Raw genomic sequence first — 20,598 nt, forward strand, 5'->3', positions numbered from 1 at the left:
TAAATCAATTTATGAACCAATTAGTTTTTGGGGGTGGGTGGGTTATTGATAAGCTGAACACAATTCCACAGTTTTTGTGTGAAAAGTTTTTGACAGGCCAATGAATAGAGGCTGAATTCATGTGTAGCGGCCGCTGCGTGTCGCTTCGGCTTTTCTCGGAGGTTTCCGGTGCATCCTGTTCCTGAGACGTGAAAAAAAGCAAACAGGCTTCCTTTGTCTGAATTAGCTCGGCGTTTTGCCTAATTCCATGTAAACTACTGGTAACGTTCTCTTCCCGTCGCCGTCGCGTCCCGGGTCTGTGCTCTCGCGGTTCGGCTGCTCTCGGACCTCGTTCCGGCCGCTAGTGCTGCTGCTCGGTCGCGTTCGGCTGTTGTCGTTCGACGGAAGAATGGACGAAGCGGACTCGGCGACGAAGGCGCTCGGGTTGGTTGAACCGCCCATCGGCGGGCCGCAGGTGGAGGGAGTGGGCTCGGATACCGAGTCGGAGGCCGAAGTCACCACGATGGCCGTGATGGCGGACCCGGGAAACATCGACATGGGAGCCGAGTCCTTGCCGAATCCTGACGAGGCTGAGGCGGCTTTTGCAGGCAAGGCTGGCTTTAGCTAGCTAGCTAGCCGCTATGGTGTGCGGTGGCGCTAAAACCATAACATTGCGTCTTATTGGTGAAACTAAATTAGTAATTATCATACAAATAAACAATTATAGTAAACACCAATAAGTAAACAACCCACGCTTCTGTGCCATATGCTGCTCCTGCTCATAAGTTATCAGACTTCGTTCAGTTATTGTGCACTATGATGATTTTTAGCATTTTAATAGTCGATTAATACATTAGTGGATTAATAGATTTACCACTTAGTGCTGTATAAAATGTAGCGATATTTGCCAAAAAAGCATTGTTAAATTTTAACCTTTAGTTAACAGTCATGCATTCACGTCTGCTACTACTACGGTTTAGTAAAGTTTATATTTAACTAAACTATTGAATGAACGGTGACTCTTAAACGTTTTGGTGGACTTACACACTAATTTGTGTTTTTTATATTTCTAAAATATAAATAAATGAAGTGGTTCTTAATCTTTTCTTTAATAACTACAACAACAAACGTTGGCTGTACTTTGCTCACTTAGCCGTCACAGCTCCCCCTTCTGGCCAGGCGGTGTTAGCAGCAGGTAGACCGGAGAGCCTGAAGGTTAACATGGGCATCTTGTTGTTGATTAGAGGTGACTGCCGTGACAGTTGGAGAATCTACGGAGGACAACGTTTTCACCACAACCGTGGCCACGTCAGGAAGCCTTCCTGAGCATGTTCTGGTAGATCTACACCAACTGATGTTGCTTTTTACTCCCAAAGTACAAACACAGCACACAGAGCCGTTATAATGTTTTTGTTTGTGCATGTTGCAGAGTGGAAGGACCACCCTCCAACTAGGAGAAGGACTAAGCAGCCAGAAGACCACTCTGATCGTAGTGCACACTGATGGCAGCATTGTTGGGGCTGGACTCAAGTCTGCCACTGCCATCGGGTCAGGTATGTACTTGTATCCTACGGAGTATTGTAAAAAATAAACATAAAAACTTCCTAGAAAAGTCCTCATTGTGTCTATTTTGTCCTACTGTGCGTGTCATAGGTCCACACACTCCACCAACGCCACTGACCCCACCACAGGACAAAGAATCCTGTTCTAAGTACAACTGGGACCCCTCGGTCTACAACAACGAGCTGCCAGTCCGCTGCAGGAACACCAGTGGAGTCCTCTACAAGAGCCGTCTGGGATCAGGTGGCATAAATATTACAATAAGTAAATATTAGGAGCCCAAAAAGGAAAACAGGCCATTAGCAGTCTTGAATGCAAGCCTCTGTTATACCTCGAGTACCCACTCTGACAGAGCTGTGTTGTATTCAGGGGGTAAGGGACGTTGCATCAAACACAACGAGCAGTGGTTCACTCCCACTGAGTTTGAAGGTCGGGCTGGAAGAGCAAGCAGCAAAGACTGGAAGAGGAGCATCAGATATGCAGGCAGGCCTCTGCTCTGCCTCATACAGGTACTACTGCGGTGTAGTGATGTTCCAGCAGTATGAGGAGCTTTAAATCATGTCTGAAGGTTAAACGCGGTTGGTTGTGTGTGTTTAGGAGCGAATCCTGAACCCCCACGCTGCCTCCTGCACCTGTGCAGCCTGCTGTGATGACCTGACAGAGGTGAGTCAGCAGCTTCGCCTGGACCTCTTTACTTCAAAACATCTGATGGTCACATTAGTAAATGCAAATCTGCTTCTTGAAGCTGTGTTTGGTCTGTTAGTCATTCGTCTCAGATGCCATCTTTGTCTTCAGGTCCAGTTTTGTTTTGGCTGATTTCTTTATGTATAAGCTTAACTTAATTCAATGTAATTTGTTAAGTCCATGGAAAGATCTGAGGCAGACAGAATTAATGTGGTTCAGACAAATCAGCTCCATCCATCAGAATCAGTTTGTGTTTGTCTCTGTGTTATTGTCTGTCTTTCTCTTCAGAGTTCTAAGGAGGGAGAATCTCTGGCAGCAGAAAACATCACTATGGTAAATAAAAAAAATCTTCCAAAGAAGACAATTCTTTAGTTGTTGTAACTAACCACTGTTTACATTAATACTTTACATAGATTCATATGTTCCTTATTTACATAGTGAAGCTTTGGGGTTTAAACATCTGTCATGAATATCTGATCTGTCTCCTTCGTCCCTGGTCCAGACGGGTCCTGTTCGCCTCTTCGTTCCATACAAGAGACGAAAGAAGGACACGGAGACATTGGTCATTTCACCCAAAAAGGAGCTGCCTGCAACTAAAAGCATTACTTTGACCCCCGGGACCACACGTACGTTGGACTGGAGGAGAGAAGCTGTCTCCATGTTTATAGTCCAGGATCAGACTGACTGCTCAAAACATACCGGTCCCCCTGAGCATTGTATTATTTAAATGAGTGAAATAACAATACTGTTGTGAAGTAGTTTTAGCTCCTGCTTCAGTCAGGTTCTGTCTTTAGAGGTGACCGACTGTCCAAACATGTCTGTCCTCCAACAGTGACTGTGTCCCCATCAGGACAGTTCACCACATCTGGCACCTTAACTTTTGACCGGACTCCATCAGGCGACGCCACCGCCGCTGCCACCGCTACCATCATCTCAGACGGCTCAGCACAGAGCGACGTGTTTGCTGGTACAGCAGGTACCCTCCACCCCCTTCACTCAGGCTATTTCTCATCTTTTGTCCACCATCTGTGGGGATTTGAGAGTACCCTTCCTCCCCGTCCCCTCTTTCAGTGCTGACAGCGTTGCCAGCGTTGGCTGTGGCTCCTCAGCCAATCCAGGCCAAGGTGGCCGTGACAGCTGTGCCGTCTCCGTCGGGGGGGCTGGTGAGTGAGCTGGAGGTGGGACCTGTGGGCGCTGCAGGGCCAGTGGTGAGTGAGGGGCACAAGAACATCTGGCTGTACCTGGAGGAGCTGGCAAACACGCTGCAAAGCAATGTCCAGCAGCTGAAGGCTCTGATCGAACAGGCCAAGAACTCTGCAGGTGACGGTGCCCAGGTGAAAGGCCAGAAGGAGGTGAGAACACTCACAGCTCAGTCAGTGTCAACCAGAAGTTAAATAATTAGAAGAACATTAACGAGATACTGCTTGTGTTTGTTCTCAGTGTGTCCTCAATCAGTCGTTCCAGAACCAGATCTCGTTTCAGCAGCCGGACGATGACGTCAAAAGAAACTCTGAGATCACCGAGATCATCATCAACGTATGTCGCATCTACACGTCTGCTCTGTCAGAACCAGTTCAGTAAAATAAATAGGGTCTGCTGCCAAACCCACTGCTTTGAGTTAGTCAGTTATTAACAGTCAAATATTGTGCGTCACCCGTTTCCTTTGTGTCTCATCACGTCTCCTCTGGTGGAAACTCTGCAGCAAATGTGTGTAAACTGCGGCCGAGAGGCGACGAGTGAATGCACCGGGTGCCACAAAGTCAACTACTGCTCCGCCTTCTGCCAGAGAAAGGTAGCGCTCACCTCACTTCACCAAAGCATGTGTGCTTTTAATTCAGAGGTGGATTTCTGCATGGGAATGCATGTATCTGATGTGTTTTCAGGAAAAATGCTCTTATTGCAGGACTGGAAGGATCATCAGCACACCTGCTGTCATTCAGGGGGCGGGGCTCTGCAGGACGACGGGCCAATCACAACCATCGACTTGGAGAAGGTGAAATGAAGGCGTTTTTGTTTTAAACACAAAAGACTTATTATGTTTGTGAATGAACTGTCAGAACAAGCAGGTGCTAAGAATCTCTGGTCTCCTGCGCTGCCTTTGTTTTAGATGAGAGAAGTCAGATTAAAACAGTCAGTCTCTCACAGCAGCATCGCGTGGAGGAGCTGCAGCATTTAAAGTAAAGCCTCTGCCTCTGGAGACGGTGTACATGAAGCCCTTGCCATTTCGTCCTGTATTGAAAAGGTTTAGGTTGTTTTTTACTTGTGGCTGAAACTGTATTTAAGACCCAGCATTTTTTTAACGCGTGAAGGTTTCAGACTGTGGATCTCATGTTTTTATTTATCATTTGAATTATTTCTGTCTATTATGAACAGATCTTTGTTGTCTGTTGTTTCTGACTGTCAGCAGATCTGCCAAAGCCACCTGTAATAAACCACCTCAGACATGATGGTGTTTGATTCTGCTCCCCCGTCTCCCTCTGCCTTCAACAGGACCTTTTTTCCTATTTACAGCCAGGTCAAAAGTAAATGTATCTAATGCAAACAATAATAATGTTAACATGTGTTTTCATTTTGTTTGAAAAGTCTTACTGACCGACCACGACAAGCTTTATTCACTTCTGTAGCAACAGGAGCAAGACAAATTCATTATAATTAAAACAATAGTTAGCACTTTAGTGACTGAACAACCTCCCTTTGTGTAAAACCTTTTATTCTGAAAAGAAGAATTTCATCATATAAAATGGGCCTCGTTAGTTGCCAGTTCTGTACTGTCTGCTCTCCACAGTAAAACGTTGCTGTCCTCACAAGTAGAAAAATAAAAACCTCACAGAGGAAGGAAACAGCTGCTCACACCGATGCTCTAGGAGCAGCAGCGGTGCAGAAAGCGTCTGAAGAAGTTCCTGAATTCCGTGTTGAAGACCGTGTAGATGACAGGATTGAGGGCGCTGTTGACGTAGCCGAGCCACGTCACCACGCTCATCAGGGCCGGAGGGACGTGGCAGTTCTGACAGTGAGCTCGCAGCGTGTGGAGGACGAAGAAGGGCGTCCAGCAGAACACGAAGACGCCTGCGAGAGAGAGAGAGAGAGAGAGGGAGAGGAGTCAGAGCGACGGAGACACCTGACGAGTGAACACGCCTTCCTACGCGTCCACTGACCTCAGAACAGCTGGCCTGGAATCAGACACCAGCTCAGCCTCTTATCACCTCACAAACCTTCCGATCTACTGAACCTGCAGCTGAGCAGCTTGATTACCTAATGAGGCGGAGATTCAGCTGCACTTTACCAATACACCTCCAGCCTCCAGATTCATGTCCCAGAAGCTGCTCCATGTCAATCATCATAACTGAATTCCCGATCCTTGCATTAATTTGCTCTTTGACAGTTTTCACCAGAACTTGGCTTTGAGCTTTGCGGTGGCCTTAGAACACGAACAATGAGCATCAGCATGGATCCATCTGTACACGTGTCAAACAGCTTTGCTGTTCTGTCCTTTTAAAGAGAACACCTCCACAAACCTACACAAGTGCAATCATTTCTTCTACCTGATATCACTGTTGGCTCACCTGACCTTTCAGGTGAGCAGAGATTTGTGAGAATTACCTGGACTCTGAGAACTGTGTCAGAGCCAGTCTTAGGCAATAATTGGATTTCAGATTAAGGAGCAGGATTAGCTGCTGTGTGCTAAAGAGAAGCACTTCTACGCATTAAGACTGACGCCGGACGCTATTAATAGAGCGACCTTTCCTAACTCGTTGGTTAGTGCCTCTGAACAGACATCAGTGGTGGCCATGAGGCGTTCAGGTACATTACTGTGACTTTGTGTGTTAATGCTGTATACACACAGGACAGATGACAGCAGGAGGTTTGAGTTCAGTGAGGAGCAACTGCAGCGTCGCCCGTTGCCTCAGTGAGATATGTTTCAGCTTGTGACCAAGTTCTCAGTGACTTGGACGCGGGAACTCACCTACAACCACTGGAAGAACCTGCATGGCCTTCCTCTCCCGGCTGTTGATCTTGGCCCGTTTCCTCCTGTGAGGGTCGGGGTTGAACCTGATCTCCGCGTAGCTCACCGCGGGCACAGGCGCGTCCATGAACTCCGATGAGTTGTAGGGCGGGTCCGGGTCCGGGGCGGCCGGCGGCCCGTCCGGAGCGTCCGTCACCTCCCGCTCGATGACGGGCGGCAGCAGCGGCGGCAGCGCGGCCGCGGCCTCCTGCAGCTTGCGGCAGGCCTGGATGCTGCTCCTCAGCTTGGCCTTGCGCGCCTCCTCCCAGCGCCGCAGGCCGCGGAACATGCCGCAGTAGAGCATCAGCATGATGGGACACGGGATGAAGAAGGAGCACACGGACGAGTACAGGACGTAGTCCTCGTTCTCCAGTTTGCACTCCGTGGGTCGGCGGCCCGGCACGTTGTTGATGCCGAACATGATGGGAGAGGCCACGGCCAGCGCCAGGATCCAGGTGGCCGACAGCAGCACGGCCTGACGCAGGTCCACGTGCTTCCTGTTGTAGTTGAGAGGGATCAGCACAGCGATGAACCTGCAGGACAGACGACATTTACAGCTATATGTGAAAACGCCCAATCAAATCTTCCTCCCGGCGCCGCTACACCGTCCAGCACCAGACGACCTCCTGACCTTCCTGTTTAATAATCACACAGGTTGCTGTCAAACGTGATGAAGGAGTAGATTCCTGTGGACACCTGCAGGTGGCTGTCTGCAGACCTCCACCATCCGTTTCCTGCCAGGTCTGGTGAATCATTCAGACTCCGTCCTCCATTTAAACTCTAACTGCTGCCGACTGCTTCAGAGAGCACCACCATCAGTCCACATTAGCCTCGCTGCCTCCATCGCTCTCTGATGCAATCATATTTCCCACAGACGGGACATCGGTCTGGAAGAGCGGCCTCCAATATCCACCGAAGGTCCGGATAATCTCATTTAGTCAAACTAACGAGAGCAAAGCGGAGCTGGCAGTTCATCGCCACCGACGCATCCGTCATAGGAGGCTGTAAATTGATCTGTCCACTCTGATTTTCATCTTTTCCAGATGTAAAGGTCATTGTCATATTTTCTCATCAGGGTGAACTGTGGTGAACCTCAGTAAAGGACTTTGATTACAGGGCTGATTATTCACTGACGACAGTGACCTGAGGCCGATTGAAGGTCTTTGGCTCGTGACTTGTTGCTTTTAATCGGCCGTGCAGGGTTTTCACTGATATTCTGGGTTTAGGCTAATGCTGTCATTTAACATAAGGAAGCTTGTGTGTCTATAAGCCCAACAATAACACGTTGACATGTCAGACCCTCCTGTACGACTCAAAAAAATAATCTGAACCTGCAAAACAGTGAGGTGATATAAATGTAGTAGTAAATGTATGTAGAGCGACAGCAGCGTTTCCTGGTCTCCTCTGTCTGTGAGGACGGACGAGCACTGACCTGTCGATGCTGATGGCACAGAGGTTGAAGATGGAGGCGGTGCACAGCATCACGTCCATGGTCATCAGGCCGTCACAGACGGTGGTGCTGAGGGTCCACACGCCATCCTGGAACTGAAGGGCACACAGCGTTTGGGTCCAACATTCAGTAAATATACATCAGAGGCTGAACTGGTCAAAGCAAAATGCAACTCTTTTAGAGATACTTATCCTTTTTTATTGATCCTATGAAATCCCATAACAGATGATAATGATTGAAAGTAATGAGAAGATAATCAATGAACAAAGTTGTTGCTACAGTAACATCAGCAGTGTTTCAGGTAGATTCTGGGGATGAATCGTATTTTAACGCTTAAAGAAGCACCGTTTACAGCACAGAAAGTTAAATCAGACGCTTTTGCGTAAAAGCGTCGGGTCCGACGTGTCCCACTCACCTCTGAGTAGACGAACAGCGGCAGAACCAGAACCGCCAGCATCAGATCCGCCACCGCCAAACTGACGATGAAGTAGTTGGTGGTGGTCTTCAGCGCCTTCTCCGTCAACACGCTGAGACACACCAGGAGGTTTCCGCACACGATCACCACGATCAGCAGCACCCCGAAAACCAGCGCGGCCACGTCGTGTCCCTGCGGCTCCGGCGCCATGTCCGCCGCGGCTCCGAGCCACAGCAGCGCGGCCACCGGACCGGCATCAAGCTTGGCTCGGGCTCGGGTTCGCTGTCTGTGGGCTCCGCATGGCGCCAGGTACCAGGTCAGACTCCGGCGGGTCCGGGTTCGCTCCGGTGCGCGCTTTACGCAAAGCAGGGCTGAACCAGGCAGAACGTGGGGTCATTCACACGCTTAACGCATGGTTAACAGAACCACGATGAAGAGCCGTAGAACGGGTTGATAAAAGCCGCAATCGAAGCCTCGGGCGTCGGAAGCGCGGCGCACACCCGTGCGTCCTCGGGTAAAAGGTCACACGCTCCTCCGGTCACAGAGGTGAGGCTCCGGCGGCGGTCCGCTGCGTCCACCTGCAGCCGCCCAGAGGCCACAATTAGAGGAGTAAAGCCGCTTATCAGACGCGCTTTACGCTGCCCTTCAGTCCCCGAGCTGCAGCCGGAGACAGTTTGTCCATCTGTCTGTGAAAGAGCAGCGACCGCTGCAAAAAACAGCTCCATTCGCAGGTACAGAAGCGGCGACCTCCGCTTGAACAAGGCTCCGTTTCTGTTCCTCGTGTGTGTAATATTACAAATAGGGCTGCACTGTATTTTATATGTCAAAATGTAATTTTAGAGACTTTTTATAGTTTCAACACTAGTGGGCAAGGTTTGCAATAAAGTAAGTGCAGGATTGAAGGAGACGGTTTCCCTGATCATTTAAAAGCCCAGCAGAGATTTGGAGACAAAAACATTTTAGCAGGACAGTTTTTACAGTGTAGACTGAAGGAGTGAAGGTGACACCGGGTTAGAGAACAGCTGGAGGCAGAGAGGAGGAATCCCCTCAGTCTCAGCAACATGACGCTGCTAATGTGTTACTGAGCGTCCAAGGTGTTTGCAGACAGTTCTACAACTTAGTTGATACACTAACTGGAGTGGTTGCTATGCTGTTGTCATGGTACACGGTCAGCTGGTTGCCAGGTTGTACCTGTGATGATAAATGCTTAGGTGAGGAGGTGGCAAATGTTTGACTGCTATGGTCCAATCCATTCACTCATTTCACTCTTAGGCTGTTTGCAGTAAAGCGACACAGATGAACTCGTCCTCACTGAGCTCCTCTTATTTTAACTCGACATCAGCTCCTTCCGATGACCAAACTGACCACATAAAGTGCACAGGTGCAGCAAATCTCAAGCTGCAGCTCTGATTACTCCTATTATCTAAAAGCTTTTCAAGGACCTCTTAAATCTGAATAATGAACACTGCAGCCCCAACATAGCCTGGGCTGTCAAAAGATTCCCTGTTACATATTCAAGCCTCCTTTGAGGAACATGTCACACCTCCAGGGACCTCCTGAGCTCTGCTCTTACTCAGTCTTTATTTTTGTATTTTTAATTGGGAAAAAGATAAATCATGAACACAAATAGAGACACAATATAAATGAAATACACCAAATGTTCTTTAGCCATCACAAAACACTGTTAGAATAAAAATCATTATCCAAAGCATCAAGATGTGTGGTTTGACTTTGGTGCTACATCATCAGGACCAGCTATCGTCCCTTTAAGGCTGAAGGCAACCGTTGGTTCAAACAAACATGTTTAACCCTGAGTTCATGAATTGGCAGCACACACTTAAGTCAGTGGTTGTCCATCTTGTCACTCCTCCAACTCACCGAAGTCATCGCTGAGCAGGAAGTGAGGATGGAGCAGGGATAAGATGGGACTCTGTGGGGCTCCGGCCAAACAATACGCCTCATCCACACCAACTCCACAGGACCGGAGCACCTGCAGGGCACTGCTGCAACTGTCTCTGCCGCCTTGTGACACCATCAAGATGATGACGAGGGGGCTATCGAGCATCCCGAACCTCTGCCGCATCTTACCCAGCTGTGCCGGGAAACTCTGCAGAGGAGGAACACGAATCATCTTTTAATAATCTTAAGTGCTGCTGATTGCAACTGTAAAAAAAAAAGAAACAATAAAGCTCAGTTGTACCTGAGCATCGTGTTGGATCGTGGACATCGGACCAGCGGCGTTGGGCTGGACCACAGTGTCTCCGCAGAACAAAACTCTGAGTTGTTCTGAGGGGGAAGAAGCCGCCCGCTGATCCAGCAGCGCAGAGAGAACGCCTAAACCAAAGACAAGAAGTGTCTTGTAATACACTTGTCTGCGTCATGTTCGCTTTCTTGATCATGATGTCGCTGACCCCTCTGAGATGCCTGTGATGTTTCGTTTCTATCCGTCGACAGGAAGAGCTGCACATTATTTTCCAGTAAACTCTCCAAAAAATTGTCTTCACTGGAAAAACAAAACCGACCGACCTCAAGACCTGCAACAGAGAAGCACCAAGTCAGAACAACAGGACAACGGGACAACAAAGTCCAAAACCCGTCAGTCAGCGGTGATGCGTCTGCTGAAGGCTCATCACCGTGATGCCTGGTGCTCCTCATGATCTGGGAGCTCTGCTGCTGCCGTTGGCTGCTGGTAGTGATGAGGATGATGTCGAACAACAGTGACTCTGAGGGATTTTGCTCCAGCAGACGTTCATTGACCCTCTGCAGTGCCTACGTCGAAACAAACATGTGAAACGTACCAAGATTGTTTTCAGTCAGCTGTTCTGCATTTCGCCTGGTAAAGTCCAGATAAAAGCAACAAAACCATCCATGGTATAAGACCCCATCTCATTTTGTATGCCTATTGACTCAATATATTGAGCTCGTAATTCTCATAGCTGTTGCTTAGGTTCTTCAAAAATTGAAACAATTAGTAGCTTTTACTAAATTAGTCAGTCTAACAAAAACAGTTGTGGGTATCTATGTAATGGGTCTAATGATGTGTGTGCTGAACTCTGACCTGCAGCAGTGGGAAAGCCAGGCCCACTCTGAACGCATCACCTTCATCAGCTCCAGGGTCAAACACTGCGTCAGACGTTACCGCGACCACCACAGCATCAGCATCTTTCTGCAGAGGACAGACACCTGCATCTTCATCTGTACATTTTAAAACATAAAGATATAACACTGCACTTGAATTAATGAGCCACACGAGGTAAGTCTGTTTATATCAGAAATAAATCAGTGGAGGAACTTTACAGTAAATAAAAGCATCAAAAACCACCATTGAACCTAACTGGGCGGAAACCAAACGAACACAAAATCCATTTAGGAGTAAAATCTGCACTTTACCATTTAGTTTTAACATTTTCATAAAAACAATTGGAGGAAACAATTAACTTCTCGGCGGAATTCCTTTTAAAATGTGCATTTTGTGTTTGCGGTGCTTTTTGATAAACGTTCGTCAGTTCTTCGCTCTTTAATTCGGCGTATGTCAGACATACTTTACATCATGTTCGTTGCCACTTTCAGTTTCCTCTCGCTGTGGCAGGAAGTTTGAAGATCTGCAGGTGACCTGAGCTGAACCTGAGTCATAAACGAGCACAGGTGGGTCCTACCTGCCTCACGTCCGTGTTCTGGACAGTGGAGACCATGTCCGCGCCCCGGCTCGGTTCGGCTAGGTTCGGCTCGGTTCGGTTCAGGTCACAGCTGCCACAGGTGCAACCAGCGACCTGTTCACCGCGGTTACAGGTTCCTGCAGTGGGTGAATGTCACTACCCGAGAGTGGGTCAAAAAGTTCCCCCAGAAACACAGACCAGTGTTTTGTTCCGCCTGGCGCCAAATCTCACGTTCACTTTAAGAGCCCAACGTGATGACGTCACGCCCCTGTCAGCTGCTCGCCCAGCCCACAGCTGCGATTGTTGTGTCGGGTGAGACACGGCGATCCGGATTCAGCCCGACAAACACACACTGGACCAACAGTCTGGTGCCAGTCTGGGAGCCTGGAGTGGACCGGTTCTGGGAAGGACCGGGTCCAGTTTGGAGCTCAGGAAACAGCGAAGGAAGGAAAGTTCGAGAGTCGAGACTTCTGCTCTGCCCCATCCCTCCCCTCCCACCTTCCTTAGCCCGCTTTTCGGAAGGTGGTGGTTCAGGTGTGTCCCATCCGGACCCGGCACCGGGTTCCTGTAGATCCACTTCGAGGCCTGCAGGTAAAGGCGAGTAATTAAAATCACTGGTGAGATTAATCAGAGGTTAATTATTAACTAAAACACAGACACAATCTAACATTATGTAAATTTACTGTCCGAGGATTAATATGATTATTATAAATATGAAGAATTCACTGTTTCTCAGTTTCCTTTTATATAAACAAACGGTTTTAACGGGGTAATTACAATATTTAACTTCTACCAGGTGCTCATTTGTTTATATAAGCATCATCTTTATTCATTCACAATAATTGATTTGTCTGTTTCGTTTTCATGATGTGACATACTGGCTGCTAATGTTTTTATGTGAGAACGTGTTCCACAGTCTGTGCTGATGTTAGGTTGAGTTCTGGAAGCCGTTCGACTGAAAAGCTTCTATTTGCTCAAGTGATAAGATGGCATGCTTGTCATGCCAATGCAAACATAAATCAATATAAGCAGCACAGGCAACACTCCCTGTAATTATCAAGCTGTCCTGCAAGCTTCTTCTAGGAAAGAAACTATATTTGAATTTGAAATAAAAAGAGACGACAGCTTTCATGGCGATGAATGAATGGCGAATGCAGCCACTTTGCTTGCGGTGGTTCGTGAGTAACAACTTATATATGAAAATGACAATGGAAACTTTTTCAAGGGCCAATAAAAACACAACTGAAATACACACACACACATGATAAAATAAACACTTATAACACTAACAAAACTTTAAAAATATACCTTTTCTTTAATTCTTCGGATTAATGCGTCGCCATAGCAACTGGAAGCCATAGCAGCATAGCAGTGTTTGTCATGTTTAGGGCCCCACCCACCAGGAAGTAGCCGTTTCAGCAGCAACAGGGTTTCTTAGGGGGACACAAAAACGTGACGGACATTTAGGTAAAAAGGTTCATATAGTTGTTCTCTGAAGACATTTTAATTATCTTCTCCGATGTCGATTGTTGGTTTTGGTTGTTTTTTGTCTTTTTGTAGTTATTGGTTTGGTGAAATTGTTTTTTAAGAGATTACTTAAGCTTGATTATCGCACAAAAAGACTATTTTTTATATATGTATAAATATGTGATTTTAATATATCGAAAAATATTTACCATTAATATGAATTGTGAAATGCCATTAAATTTCAGTCCACTAATGATCATTTTAGCACTTTGGTACATTCAGAAACCACCCCAAACAAGGTTACTCCAGCAGGTCAGTAAGTCAGTAGAGACCCGTTAAACCAACAAGCTTTCAGCTGTCAGTCGGTCTCACCTGTCACACTGTGTGCAGAGGTATCAGACAGAAATGATCATCAGCAGTCAGAGCAGCCAGGGAACAAGCAGTGCGTGATCAGTTCTCATGCGGTGAAGAGTCACTGTTGGTCCTGTTCAGGAGAAGCAGTCAGACTGGTCTGACAGCTCAGACTGAACACGCCTTCAGTCCTCAGCAGTCTCCCACCGACACCGCGTGGAGCCGTTCACACTCAGTTTGGTCTTTACAGAGATTTTTGTCAACTTGCTGCAAAATGGAAAAGCACAAACGGGATATTACAACCAGCAGGTCAAACACTTTCATATATCACTGAATTAGTCAAGGTTTCTCTACTTAATTGGCACAGACTGGATTCTCATGCCACCCAGAGGAGGAATGTTCCTCATCTGAACCACTCTTTAACTCAAGCTTCAGTGGTTTCAGCAGCAGAATGGATTGGAGTTTTACTTGCTTTGATTGTCTTGACAGTTTTCCAGCTGTGCAGGTGTTTCCAGCTGCTGGAATGAACCTACAGTAAACAACACGTGTTACCTGACGGTGAGACAAGCTCGGTTATCCGTGTTTCTGTTGCCTCCACAGCTCGGTCACTGGTCATGTTCACCTAGAGCCCAGCACCATGGCGTCCACCATGCGCAGGCGTCTGGACAAAATCCGGTTCCGAGGCCAGGTCCCGAGACGCGACGAGTTCCCAGATCCGCCCGAGTCGCCCAGCACGTCCGACACAGAATGCCCCGAGGAGGTCGTGATGAAGGCTCGGCCGCCCGGCAGAGAGCTGGAGGAGCCGCGGGAGGCGGAGGCGGAGCCGGGCGACGCTCAGGTGCGTCAGCTGCCATGGACAGCAGGACGGCTGCATGTTGGGGACCGAGTATTAATTATCTGTGTGTTTATGCTCAGCCCGGTCCAGGGGCCTTTTCTGCAGCTCTCAACGATGATTCGCGAACCGATCTGAACGAGGTCAAAGGGCATCTGGAAATTGCTTTGTTAGAAAAACACTTCTTACGTGAGTATTGTGACTGTGAGCTGCTTAGTTTAGTAAACTCCATAGCAATCATATTGTGTTCTGATGTAACATCCAGTACGTCAGTAAAACTGGGTCTGCATTTCACATCATCCGAGGCCCAGAAGTAGTTGTGCTGTGGCAATGCAAGTGTTGATTGGCTGTCAGGTCAACAAGGCTCAAACGCTCCACAGCACAGTAGCATGCTGGGTAATCCGTCAATATCTGCCCGTCTGCTTTATGTAAGACACACACAGCTATTAATAACCCTGCAGACACCATCTGACACACACACACACACACACACACACACACACACACACACACACACACACACACACACACACACACACACACACACACATTGTTCACTGCAATAAATAAGAAAGATGAACTGATTTTACAGGTGTGTCTGAAACATCAGATACACAGTTAGTTCATTGTCTCTTTTTTCAGATTTCACATCCAACTAAAACGTCTACTGATCTGACTGTGTGTGAACACGCGTCTCCTCCTCTGACAACATGTTATGTGCCTTTTCAGAGGAGGAGCTTAGGAAGCTGAGAGAGGAGTCCAACGTGGACTCAGTGAAGCAGGAGCTGGAGAAGGAACGGTGCAGACGCGTCGAGCTGGAGCAGAAGATCAACGAGGCTCTGAAGTCCAGGTAATGGCAGCAGAACCCTCATCACAGACACACACTCAGAGGGGCCGCTTCCTGTGGGATTCAATCTGCTGGGATTTGTCTTTGTCAGACTTGAGGACTCGCCTTCACGGACGCCCAAACCGCCGTGTCCTCCTTCACCTGCAGGCAGCGGTCCAGGTGAGCTGCACCCAGTCGCGTTAGTCTCCAGTTAGTCCAGGTTCATTTAAACCATATGAACTTGACCGCGGAGTGATCGATGACATGACATCAAACTCAGGCAGCGGCTTTAAATAATGAATTATGTCAATAATTTATCAGTCAGTTAACAAATCTGCTTCAGTGTCATCACGCATTCATTTCCTGTGCCATGTTGGACTCAACACGTCTGAGTTTGGAATCCTGAGGTGAACGTTGGTTTCGTCCCTCAGACGGCACTGGCTCCAACAGCTTCCTGAAATGGATTTACGAACGTTTTGCCGTTTACGTGGAGGACTTCCGCTTCCAGCCGGAGGAGACGACGGTGGAGACGGAGGAGCCGCTGAGCGCCAGGAGGTGAGGAGGGCTTCACTGAGTCCTGTACGGGGAAGGGTATAAGGTTGACCTGAGTTCACTGTCTGGGCTTTGATCCACAGGTTGACTGAAAACATGAGACGCCTCAGTGAGTATTTACTTCTGTTTCCCCCAAACTGGTTAATGGTCGTTTTACATCCACACATTCCCACGTCCTCCATACGAGGAGATTCTGTGTGAAGAACAATGTTAGAACATCAGTGTTTTCATGGAATTTAAGTTTCCATTTTTTAATCTAAACATCTGAGTTTAGTCAAAACACAGTAAAGTTTATAGTTGATGCCGTTTGTAAAGGAAAGTCTGATTCTGTTGCGTTTCTAGAACGAGGATTCAGGCCTGTGACCAACTTCATGAGGAACCTGTCGGCTCTGTCCAGCTGGTACTCTGTCTACACGTCAGCCATCGCTTTCATTGTGAGTCCACACACCCACACACACACACACACACACACACACACACACACACACACACACACACACACACACACACACACACTGTAAATTAACTCACATATGCAACTTTTTTTTCTGTGTGTGTGTGTGTGTGCTTTCAGGTCTACATGTATGCGGCGTGGAAAGGCTGGGTCATCCCCATGTTCCTGTTCCTCGCCATCCTTCGTCTCTCCTTAAATTACCTCATTGCCAAGTCAGAACCAGAACCAGACAGACCTGAACCTACTGAACATTCTCCTCATCATTGAACGGTTTGGTGGTTTGTGACATGCTTTGTGTGTATCTGATCTTTCCCATCATGCACCGATCTCAGAGGCTGGAGGATCCAGTGGAGCATCGTACCTGACGTCTCCGAGCCCCTGGTGAGAAACTTCACTTTAGTGTCTCAGAGACAGGTGTGATTTTCCATCTGCGTCATTTCTTCACCCAATCGAACCCAACAAGAAGATAAAGGTGATGAGGAAACACACTGTGACAATGAATCCTTAAATTCCTTTTCTTCAGGAGCCGCCTAAGGAAGACCTGACGGTGTCGGAGAAGTTCCAGCTGGTTCTGGACGTCGCTCAGAGAGCTCAGGTGAGACATGACGGGCAGTCGGAGGTTTGACTTCACAGCAGCAGGAAGGAGTGAAAACTGTCTGTTTTCTTCACAGAATCTGTTCGGCAGAATGGCCAACGTCCTGGAGAAAATAAAGAAGTGAGTCTGTCACAGGGCTGCAGACACAACAGATGCTCAGAACAGATGTTTACTCTGTGTGTGTGTGTGTGTGTGTGTGTGTGTGTGTGTGTGTGTGTGTGTGTGTGTGTGTGCGTGTCTGTGTTTGTGTGTGTGTGTGCGTGTGTGTGTGTGTGTGTGTGTGTGTGTGTGTGTCTGTGTTTTTGTGTGTGTGTGTGTCTGTGTGTGTGCGTGTGCGTGTGCGTGTGCAGTCTGTTCATGTGGGTCCGCCCGGAGCTGACTCGGAAGCTGTACGTGGGTCTGTGGGTGGCCTTCATCTCCTCCTGCCTGCTGCCGTACAAACTGCTGGGATTTGTGATCGGTGCGTTCCAGAAGTTGCTTCGCACTTTACTAGAGCTGAACGTTTAGAATCCAGTTTCCCGTTTACTGAGGGGGTGTTTCCTCCTCGTCTTCCTCAGGCGTGTATCTAGGAATAAAGTTTTTCATCATCGACTTCATACTGAAGAGCTGTCCCAAGCTGAGGCTGCGCTTCGACACCCCCTACATCATCTGGACCAACCTGCCCACCGACCTGCAGCTGAAGGAGCGCAGCAACCCGGCGCCGAGCCGGCGGGTCAGTACATCCAGCACTAACACACCAACCGGTCCCGGATGCTGCTTCGTTGTTGTCAGGGTTCAGTTCTCTGTGTTTCTCTCTCTCAGCCATCTGAGTGTGAGCAGGTAGGAATCTGTCCGTGTGGTTATTTATTCTGCTGAAGATGAGCCAAAATATTAGGACCCAGTTGGCTGCAGTTCTTATTGGAGGCCCGTCTTTCCATCCAGTCTCCAGCTCTGCCTTTAACATCCATGACTGACTCCAGAGTGGTCATAAAGTTTTGGCTCCTGATGTAGAGAGCAGGCGTTTCCACTGTGGGTAGATGATGCTCAGTAGCAGCAGTGACCTGCTTCTCTTAGGTCTAAATTACTGTAACCGTTTTCTAGCACAGCTCTCACATTAGAAAATGTAGCTGGTGTTTGATTTTGTGAGTAGACGCTTTGGTTCTGACCCAAATCTGGACGGGTGAGTTCTGCCCGTATTAACATGCTGCTGGTTTATTGGACCGCCCGTCCGCCATGTTCAGGTTCAGGCAGCGGGGAGTCGGGGAAACCTCACGGCTGCCGCTTCTCCGGGTTCGATGAGGGACGAGGACGGAGGACGCTACTACAGCACCAAGAGAGGAGCTTTCCACGAAGTCTTCAACCTGCCGGAGAGTGAGCGCCCCCTGGCAGGTGTGTGAGGACCTGCAGGAGGTTCAGGTTCAGGTCAAAGCCTTCAGACTGAGGTCGGATGAGAGCCAGGAAGCAGGACGGCAGTCAAGTTGTGTTGTTGTTGTTGTTGTTGCAGAGTGTGTGAACGGCTGGCGCTGCTGTCTCATCAACAGAGACAAGAAGACGCCCTCGGACTACCTTCGCCACGGCGTCCTGTACGTCACGGAGAAGTAGGTCGCCTCCACTTCATTCATGAGCAAACAGCACTAACCAGAGAATCCTGTGATAATGATGCGAGTTCTGAAGCTCCAATCGCCTACAGCTGAGAAGGGTTTGCTCTGTACAGTCTGTTACCCCGACTTCCTCCTTCTCCTCAGTCATCTGTGTTTCGAGAGCTCCAGCTCCAGGTCTGGGTCCACGAAGAGGAACAAGGTGATCAAGCTGCTGGACGTCAAGGACATCCAGAAGGTAACGCGTGTGCTGTGGGACTGGTCCTCCTCATCGCTGCTGCTGACAGTCTCCTGTTTCCACATCCTTCACAGTACAAAGTGTTGTCCGTGCTGCCTGGGTCTGGGATGGGCATCTCCATAGCAACGCCAACCACCCAAAAGGTAAGAGCTGCTGCTGAAGTGCGATCAGTCGCTCAGCAGCATCTGCCGACACTAACCGCCCCTGGCTCTCGCTGCAGCCCATGGTGTTCGGGGCAATGATCCACAGGGACGAGGCCTTCGACGCCATCTACACTCAGTACAGGAGGATCCTGGGCGAGGCGGCGGCCGCCCACCCGGAGACATAGCAGCGCCTCCGCCCCCTCACCAGGACTCCCAACCCTCCTCCAGGCAGGAGCTGCTCCTCTTCATCAGTCATTACGGTGGAGTGTCGAACGGTAAAGGAGGCCATTCACTGGTTTCACCTCAACCAGTCAATGAGTTCCTATAAATATTTGAACGTTTAAAGGTCCGATCAAGAGAAACTGAAACACAGAGGAAGTTCCTGAAAATGTACGACAATCAGCCGGCACCAAGTTAAACGCTCCTCCTGGAGCCCTGCTCCAAACAGCTCGGAGCCAGCAGCCGCTCACGTCTCCGGTGCAGATCTGTTCCCCCTGAGTGTTTAGCACTGACTGAGTATGGATGAGTTTCGTCTGCCAGTCAAAGCTGTGGGTGCAGTCGTTCTGCTTCCACCAATGATGGACACACTGAGCGCTGGTGCCAAACACAAACCCAGCAAACGTCTGAGAGGACGTGTTTTCCAGTATTAGCTGAAGCATGTTTAACTCATTAACTGACATTAGCGTCTGCAGGGAACTACTACTTTGTGTTGTATTGCTAGGTATTACAGGTGATATTACTCCATATATAAATGTTTATATTATATGAACCTACTCCGTGTTCAGGCTAAAGCTGCTGTAGTTCTGTGTGACGGTGCGTTTTACTTCAGAGCCCATAAAAAGCTTTACCACAACATATTAGGTGTTACTTTAAATTTCCTATAGAGCATTTACTTTCCCGGTTCCTCTGAATCATTTAAACGTGTTTGACAGCATGTATTACCCATAATAGTCTTCTTCATTATAACCGTGGGCACTGGGAAACGGTGCCTCTGTTTTAACCTCTGTTAATTCAACTGTGGGTTCTGGACGCTTTGGCTCAGTTCTACACCTGAGATCATCATGAAATAGTCCACATTATTTTTCATTTGCGGAACAGTGTAACATTCAGTGTAAAGAATCAAATGCGCTTCTTGGGTTTCTAACTTTTTACCATGCAAAGCTTTGACTGCCAAATCTTTAGTTTTCTTGGTAAAATACATTGTCGCTCTTCATTCTTTCGCCGCGCTGCCTTGCTCTGCGTTTCAGACGTTGCCTGATGTTCTTTGCCTCAGATGCGGCTACATTCACGCTACATTCATGGTTGATAGCGTCTTCTTTCCAGCTAGTTTTAAACTTTCTCCATCTCTGATGTGCCAATATCCATTAATATGTGATACATCATGACAATCAGTCGCACCAATCTAAAATATAAAGACAAAAGGTCGTTTAGTCGTCTTCATTAAATGACGTCAACGTAGCCTTGAATCTGTTTCTTTGTTACTGTCGACCTGTTGACTTTCAAATTAAAAGGTTTTTATAAATGATTGTACAAATAGGTACAAAGTTTTACAGTTTTTGTTTAATTGTAATGAATATTTTTAGTAATATTAAAGTGCATCATTGGTTAAACAGCCTGGTTTCATAAATAGTCAGATGATTGTTCAACTTGTCAAACAATGACGTTGCATTACAGGCATCAATAAAAGTGGGAATTTAAAACGTTTCTGCAGTTGGTTTATTGTTAAACTTGTGTCTTTACTCAATAGTTTCTGTTAGTTCAGGCGTCTACAGTTTAATCAAAGTTCAGAAAGTCATAATCTTCATAATGGCTGACC

General features: G+C 47.9%; 4 protein-coding genes across 13 annotated transcripts; 2 read left to right on the plus strand and 2 right to left on the minus strand.

Annotated features, from left to right (window-relative positions):
• The first annotated feature begins 93 nt into the window (after positions 1 to 93).
• On the plus strand, positions 94 to 4,792 carry deaf1 (DEAF1 transcription factor). 5 transcript variants are annotated; one of them, XM_029153090.3, is made up of 14 exons: positions 94 to 587; positions 1,224 to 1,315; positions 1,409 to 1,532; positions 1,633 to 1,782; positions 1,909 to 2,048; positions 2,137 to 2,202; positions 2,512 to 2,556; positions 2,726 to 2,849; positions 3,056 to 3,199; positions 3,295 to 3,575; positions 3,664 to 3,759; positions 3,926 to 4,015; positions 4,107 to 4,216; positions 4,631 to 4,792. In XM_029153090.3, exons 1-14 carry the CDS (start codon positions 389 to 391, stop codon positions 4,668 to 4,670), a joined length of 1,701 nt encoding a protein of 566 aa, XP_029008923.1. In that variant the 5' UTR covers positions 94 to 388; the 3' UTR covers positions 4,671 to 4,792. The 5 variants fall into 5 exon arrangements, with proteins under 5 accessions (XP_029008923.1, XP_029008924.1, XP_029008925.1 ...); XM_029153091.3 differs by having other exon boundaries at positions 95 to 587; positions 3,074 to 3,199; positions 4,127 to 4,216; positions 4,331 to 4,670; XM_029153092.3 differs by having other exon boundaries at positions 96 to 587; positions 4,331 to 4,670.
• A 20-nt stretch (positions 4,793 to 4,812) lies between these two features.
• LOC114857032 (D(4) dopamine receptor-like) lies at positions 4,813 to 9,523 on the minus strand. Its single transcript, XM_029153094.3, has 4 exons — positions 8,092 to 9,523; positions 7,659 to 7,771; positions 6,188 to 6,759; positions 4,813 to 5,289 (listed from the first exon to the last, which is right to left on the minus strand). The coding sequence occupies exons 1-4, from the start codon at positions 8,299 to 8,301 to the stop codon at positions 5,084 to 5,086; spliced, it is 1,101 nt and encodes a 366-aa protein (XP_029008927.1). The 5' UTR covers positions 8,302 to 9,523; the 3' UTR covers positions 4,813 to 5,083.
• A 130-nt stretch (positions 9,524 to 9,653) lies between these two features.
• LOC114857033 (cytosolic 5'-nucleotidase 1A) lies at positions 9,654 to 13,722 on the minus strand. 2 transcript variants are annotated; one of them, XM_029153095.2, is made up of 8 exons: positions 13,587 to 13,722; positions 13,056 to 13,180; positions 12,246 to 12,332; positions 11,150 to 11,257; positions 10,725 to 10,860; positions 10,503 to 10,625; positions 10,292 to 10,425; positions 9,654 to 10,198 (listed from the first exon to the last, which is right to left on the minus strand). In XM_029153095.2, the coding sequence occupies exons 2-8, from the start codon at positions 13,104 to 13,106 to the stop codon at positions 9,953 to 9,955; spliced, it is 885 nt and encodes a 294-aa protein (XP_029008928.1). In that variant the 5' UTR covers positions 13,107 to 13,180; positions 13,587 to 13,722; the 3' UTR covers positions 9,654 to 9,952. The 2 variants fall into 2 exon arrangements, with proteins under 2 accessions (XP_029008928.1, XP_029008930.1); XM_029153097.3 differs by lacking the exons at positions 12,246 to 12,332; positions 13,056 to 13,180; positions 13,587 to 13,722 and adding an exon at positions 11,748 to 11,931.
• On the plus strand, positions 12,060 to 20,486 carry LOC114857030 (GRAM domain-containing protein 4-like). 5 transcript variants are annotated; one of them, XM_055509538.1, is made up of 19 exons: positions 12,060 to 12,344; positions 14,166 to 14,403; positions 14,481 to 14,586; positions 15,127 to 15,247; positions 15,336 to 15,403; positions 15,655 to 15,778; positions 15,859 to 15,884; positions 16,118 to 16,209; positions 16,350 to 16,441; positions 16,562 to 16,610; positions 16,753 to 16,824; positions 16,901 to 16,944; positions 17,175 to 17,284; positions 17,382 to 17,536; positions 18,045 to 18,192; positions 18,308 to 18,401; positions 18,549 to 18,639; positions 18,714 to 18,782; positions 18,860 to 20,486. In XM_055509538.1, exons 2-19 carry the CDS (start codon positions 14,203 to 14,205, stop codon positions 18,965 to 18,967), a joined length of 1,770 nt encoding a protein of 589 aa, XP_055365513.1. In that variant the 5' UTR covers positions 12,060 to 12,344; positions 14,166 to 14,202; the 3' UTR covers positions 18,968 to 20,486. The 5 variants fall into 5 exon arrangements, with proteins under 5 accessions (XP_055365513.1, XP_029008917.1, XP_029008918.1 ...); XM_029153084.3 differs by having other exon boundaries at positions 12,061 to 12,338; XM_029153085.3 differs by lacking the exon at positions 12,060 to 12,344 and adding an exon at positions 13,093 to 13,214.
• The last annotated feature ends 112 nt before the right edge of the window (positions 20,487 to 20,598 follow it).

Source organism: Betta splendens, chromosome 6 (assembly GCF_900634795.4).
Source record: "Betta splendens chromosome 6, fBetSpl5.4, whole genome shotgun sequence".
NCBI lineage: Eukaryota > Metazoa > Chordata > Actinopteri > Anabantiformes > Osphronemidae > Betta > Betta splendens.

Bases quoted from the DNA above. Each gene is read 5' to 3' on its own strand.
- deaf1 (XM_029153089.3), top strand. From the start codon at position 389: ATGGACGAAGCGGACTCGGCGACGAAGGCGCTCGGGTTGGTTGAACCG. The intron at 1,533-1,632 runs GTATGTACTTGT...TGCGTGTCATAG, and splicing joins TGCCACTGCCATCGGGTCAG to GTCCACACACTCCACCAACG. The intron at 3,576-3,663 runs GTGAGAACACTC...GTTTGTTCTCAG, and splicing joins AGGTGAAAGGCCAGAAGGAG to TGTGTCCTCAATCAGTCGTT.
- LOC114857032 (XM_029153094.3), bottom strand. From the start codon at position 8,301: ATGGCGCCGGAGCCGCAGGGACACGACGTGGCCGCGCTGGTTTTCGGG. The intron at 7,772-8,091 runs GTGAGTGGGACA...TGTGCCCTTCAG, and splicing joins CGCTGTTCGTCTACTCAGAG to TTCCAGGATGGCGTGTGGAC. The intron at 5,290-6,187 runs GTGAGTTCCCGC...TCTCTCTCGCAG, and splicing joins GGTTCTTCCAGTGGTTGTAG to GCGTCTTCGTGTTCTGCTGG.
- LOC114857033 (XM_029153095.2), bottom strand. From the start codon at position 13,106: ATGGCTTCCAGTTGCTATGGCGACGCATTAATCCGAAGAATTAAAGAA. The intron at 10,861-11,149 runs GTCAGAGTTCAG...GTTTCGACGTAG, and splicing joins TGGCTTTCCCACTGCTGCAG to GCACTGCAGAGGGTCAATGA. The intron at 10,626-10,724 runs GTGATGAGCCTT...TCTCTGTTGCAG, and splicing joins GAGGAGCACCAGGCATCACG to GTCTTGAGGTCGGTCGGTTT.
- LOC114857030 (XM_029153083.3), top strand. From the start codon at position 13,840: ATGGAAAAGCACAAACGGGATATTACAACCAGCAG. The intron at 14,587-15,126 runs GTGAGTATTGTG...GTGCCTTTTCAG, and splicing joins GTTAGAAAAACACTTCTTAC to AGGAGGAGCTTAGGAAGCTG. The intron at 18,783-18,859 runs GTAAGAGCTGCT...CTCTCGCTGCAG, and splicing joins CAACGCCAACCACCCAAAAG to CCCATGGTGTTCGGGGCAAT.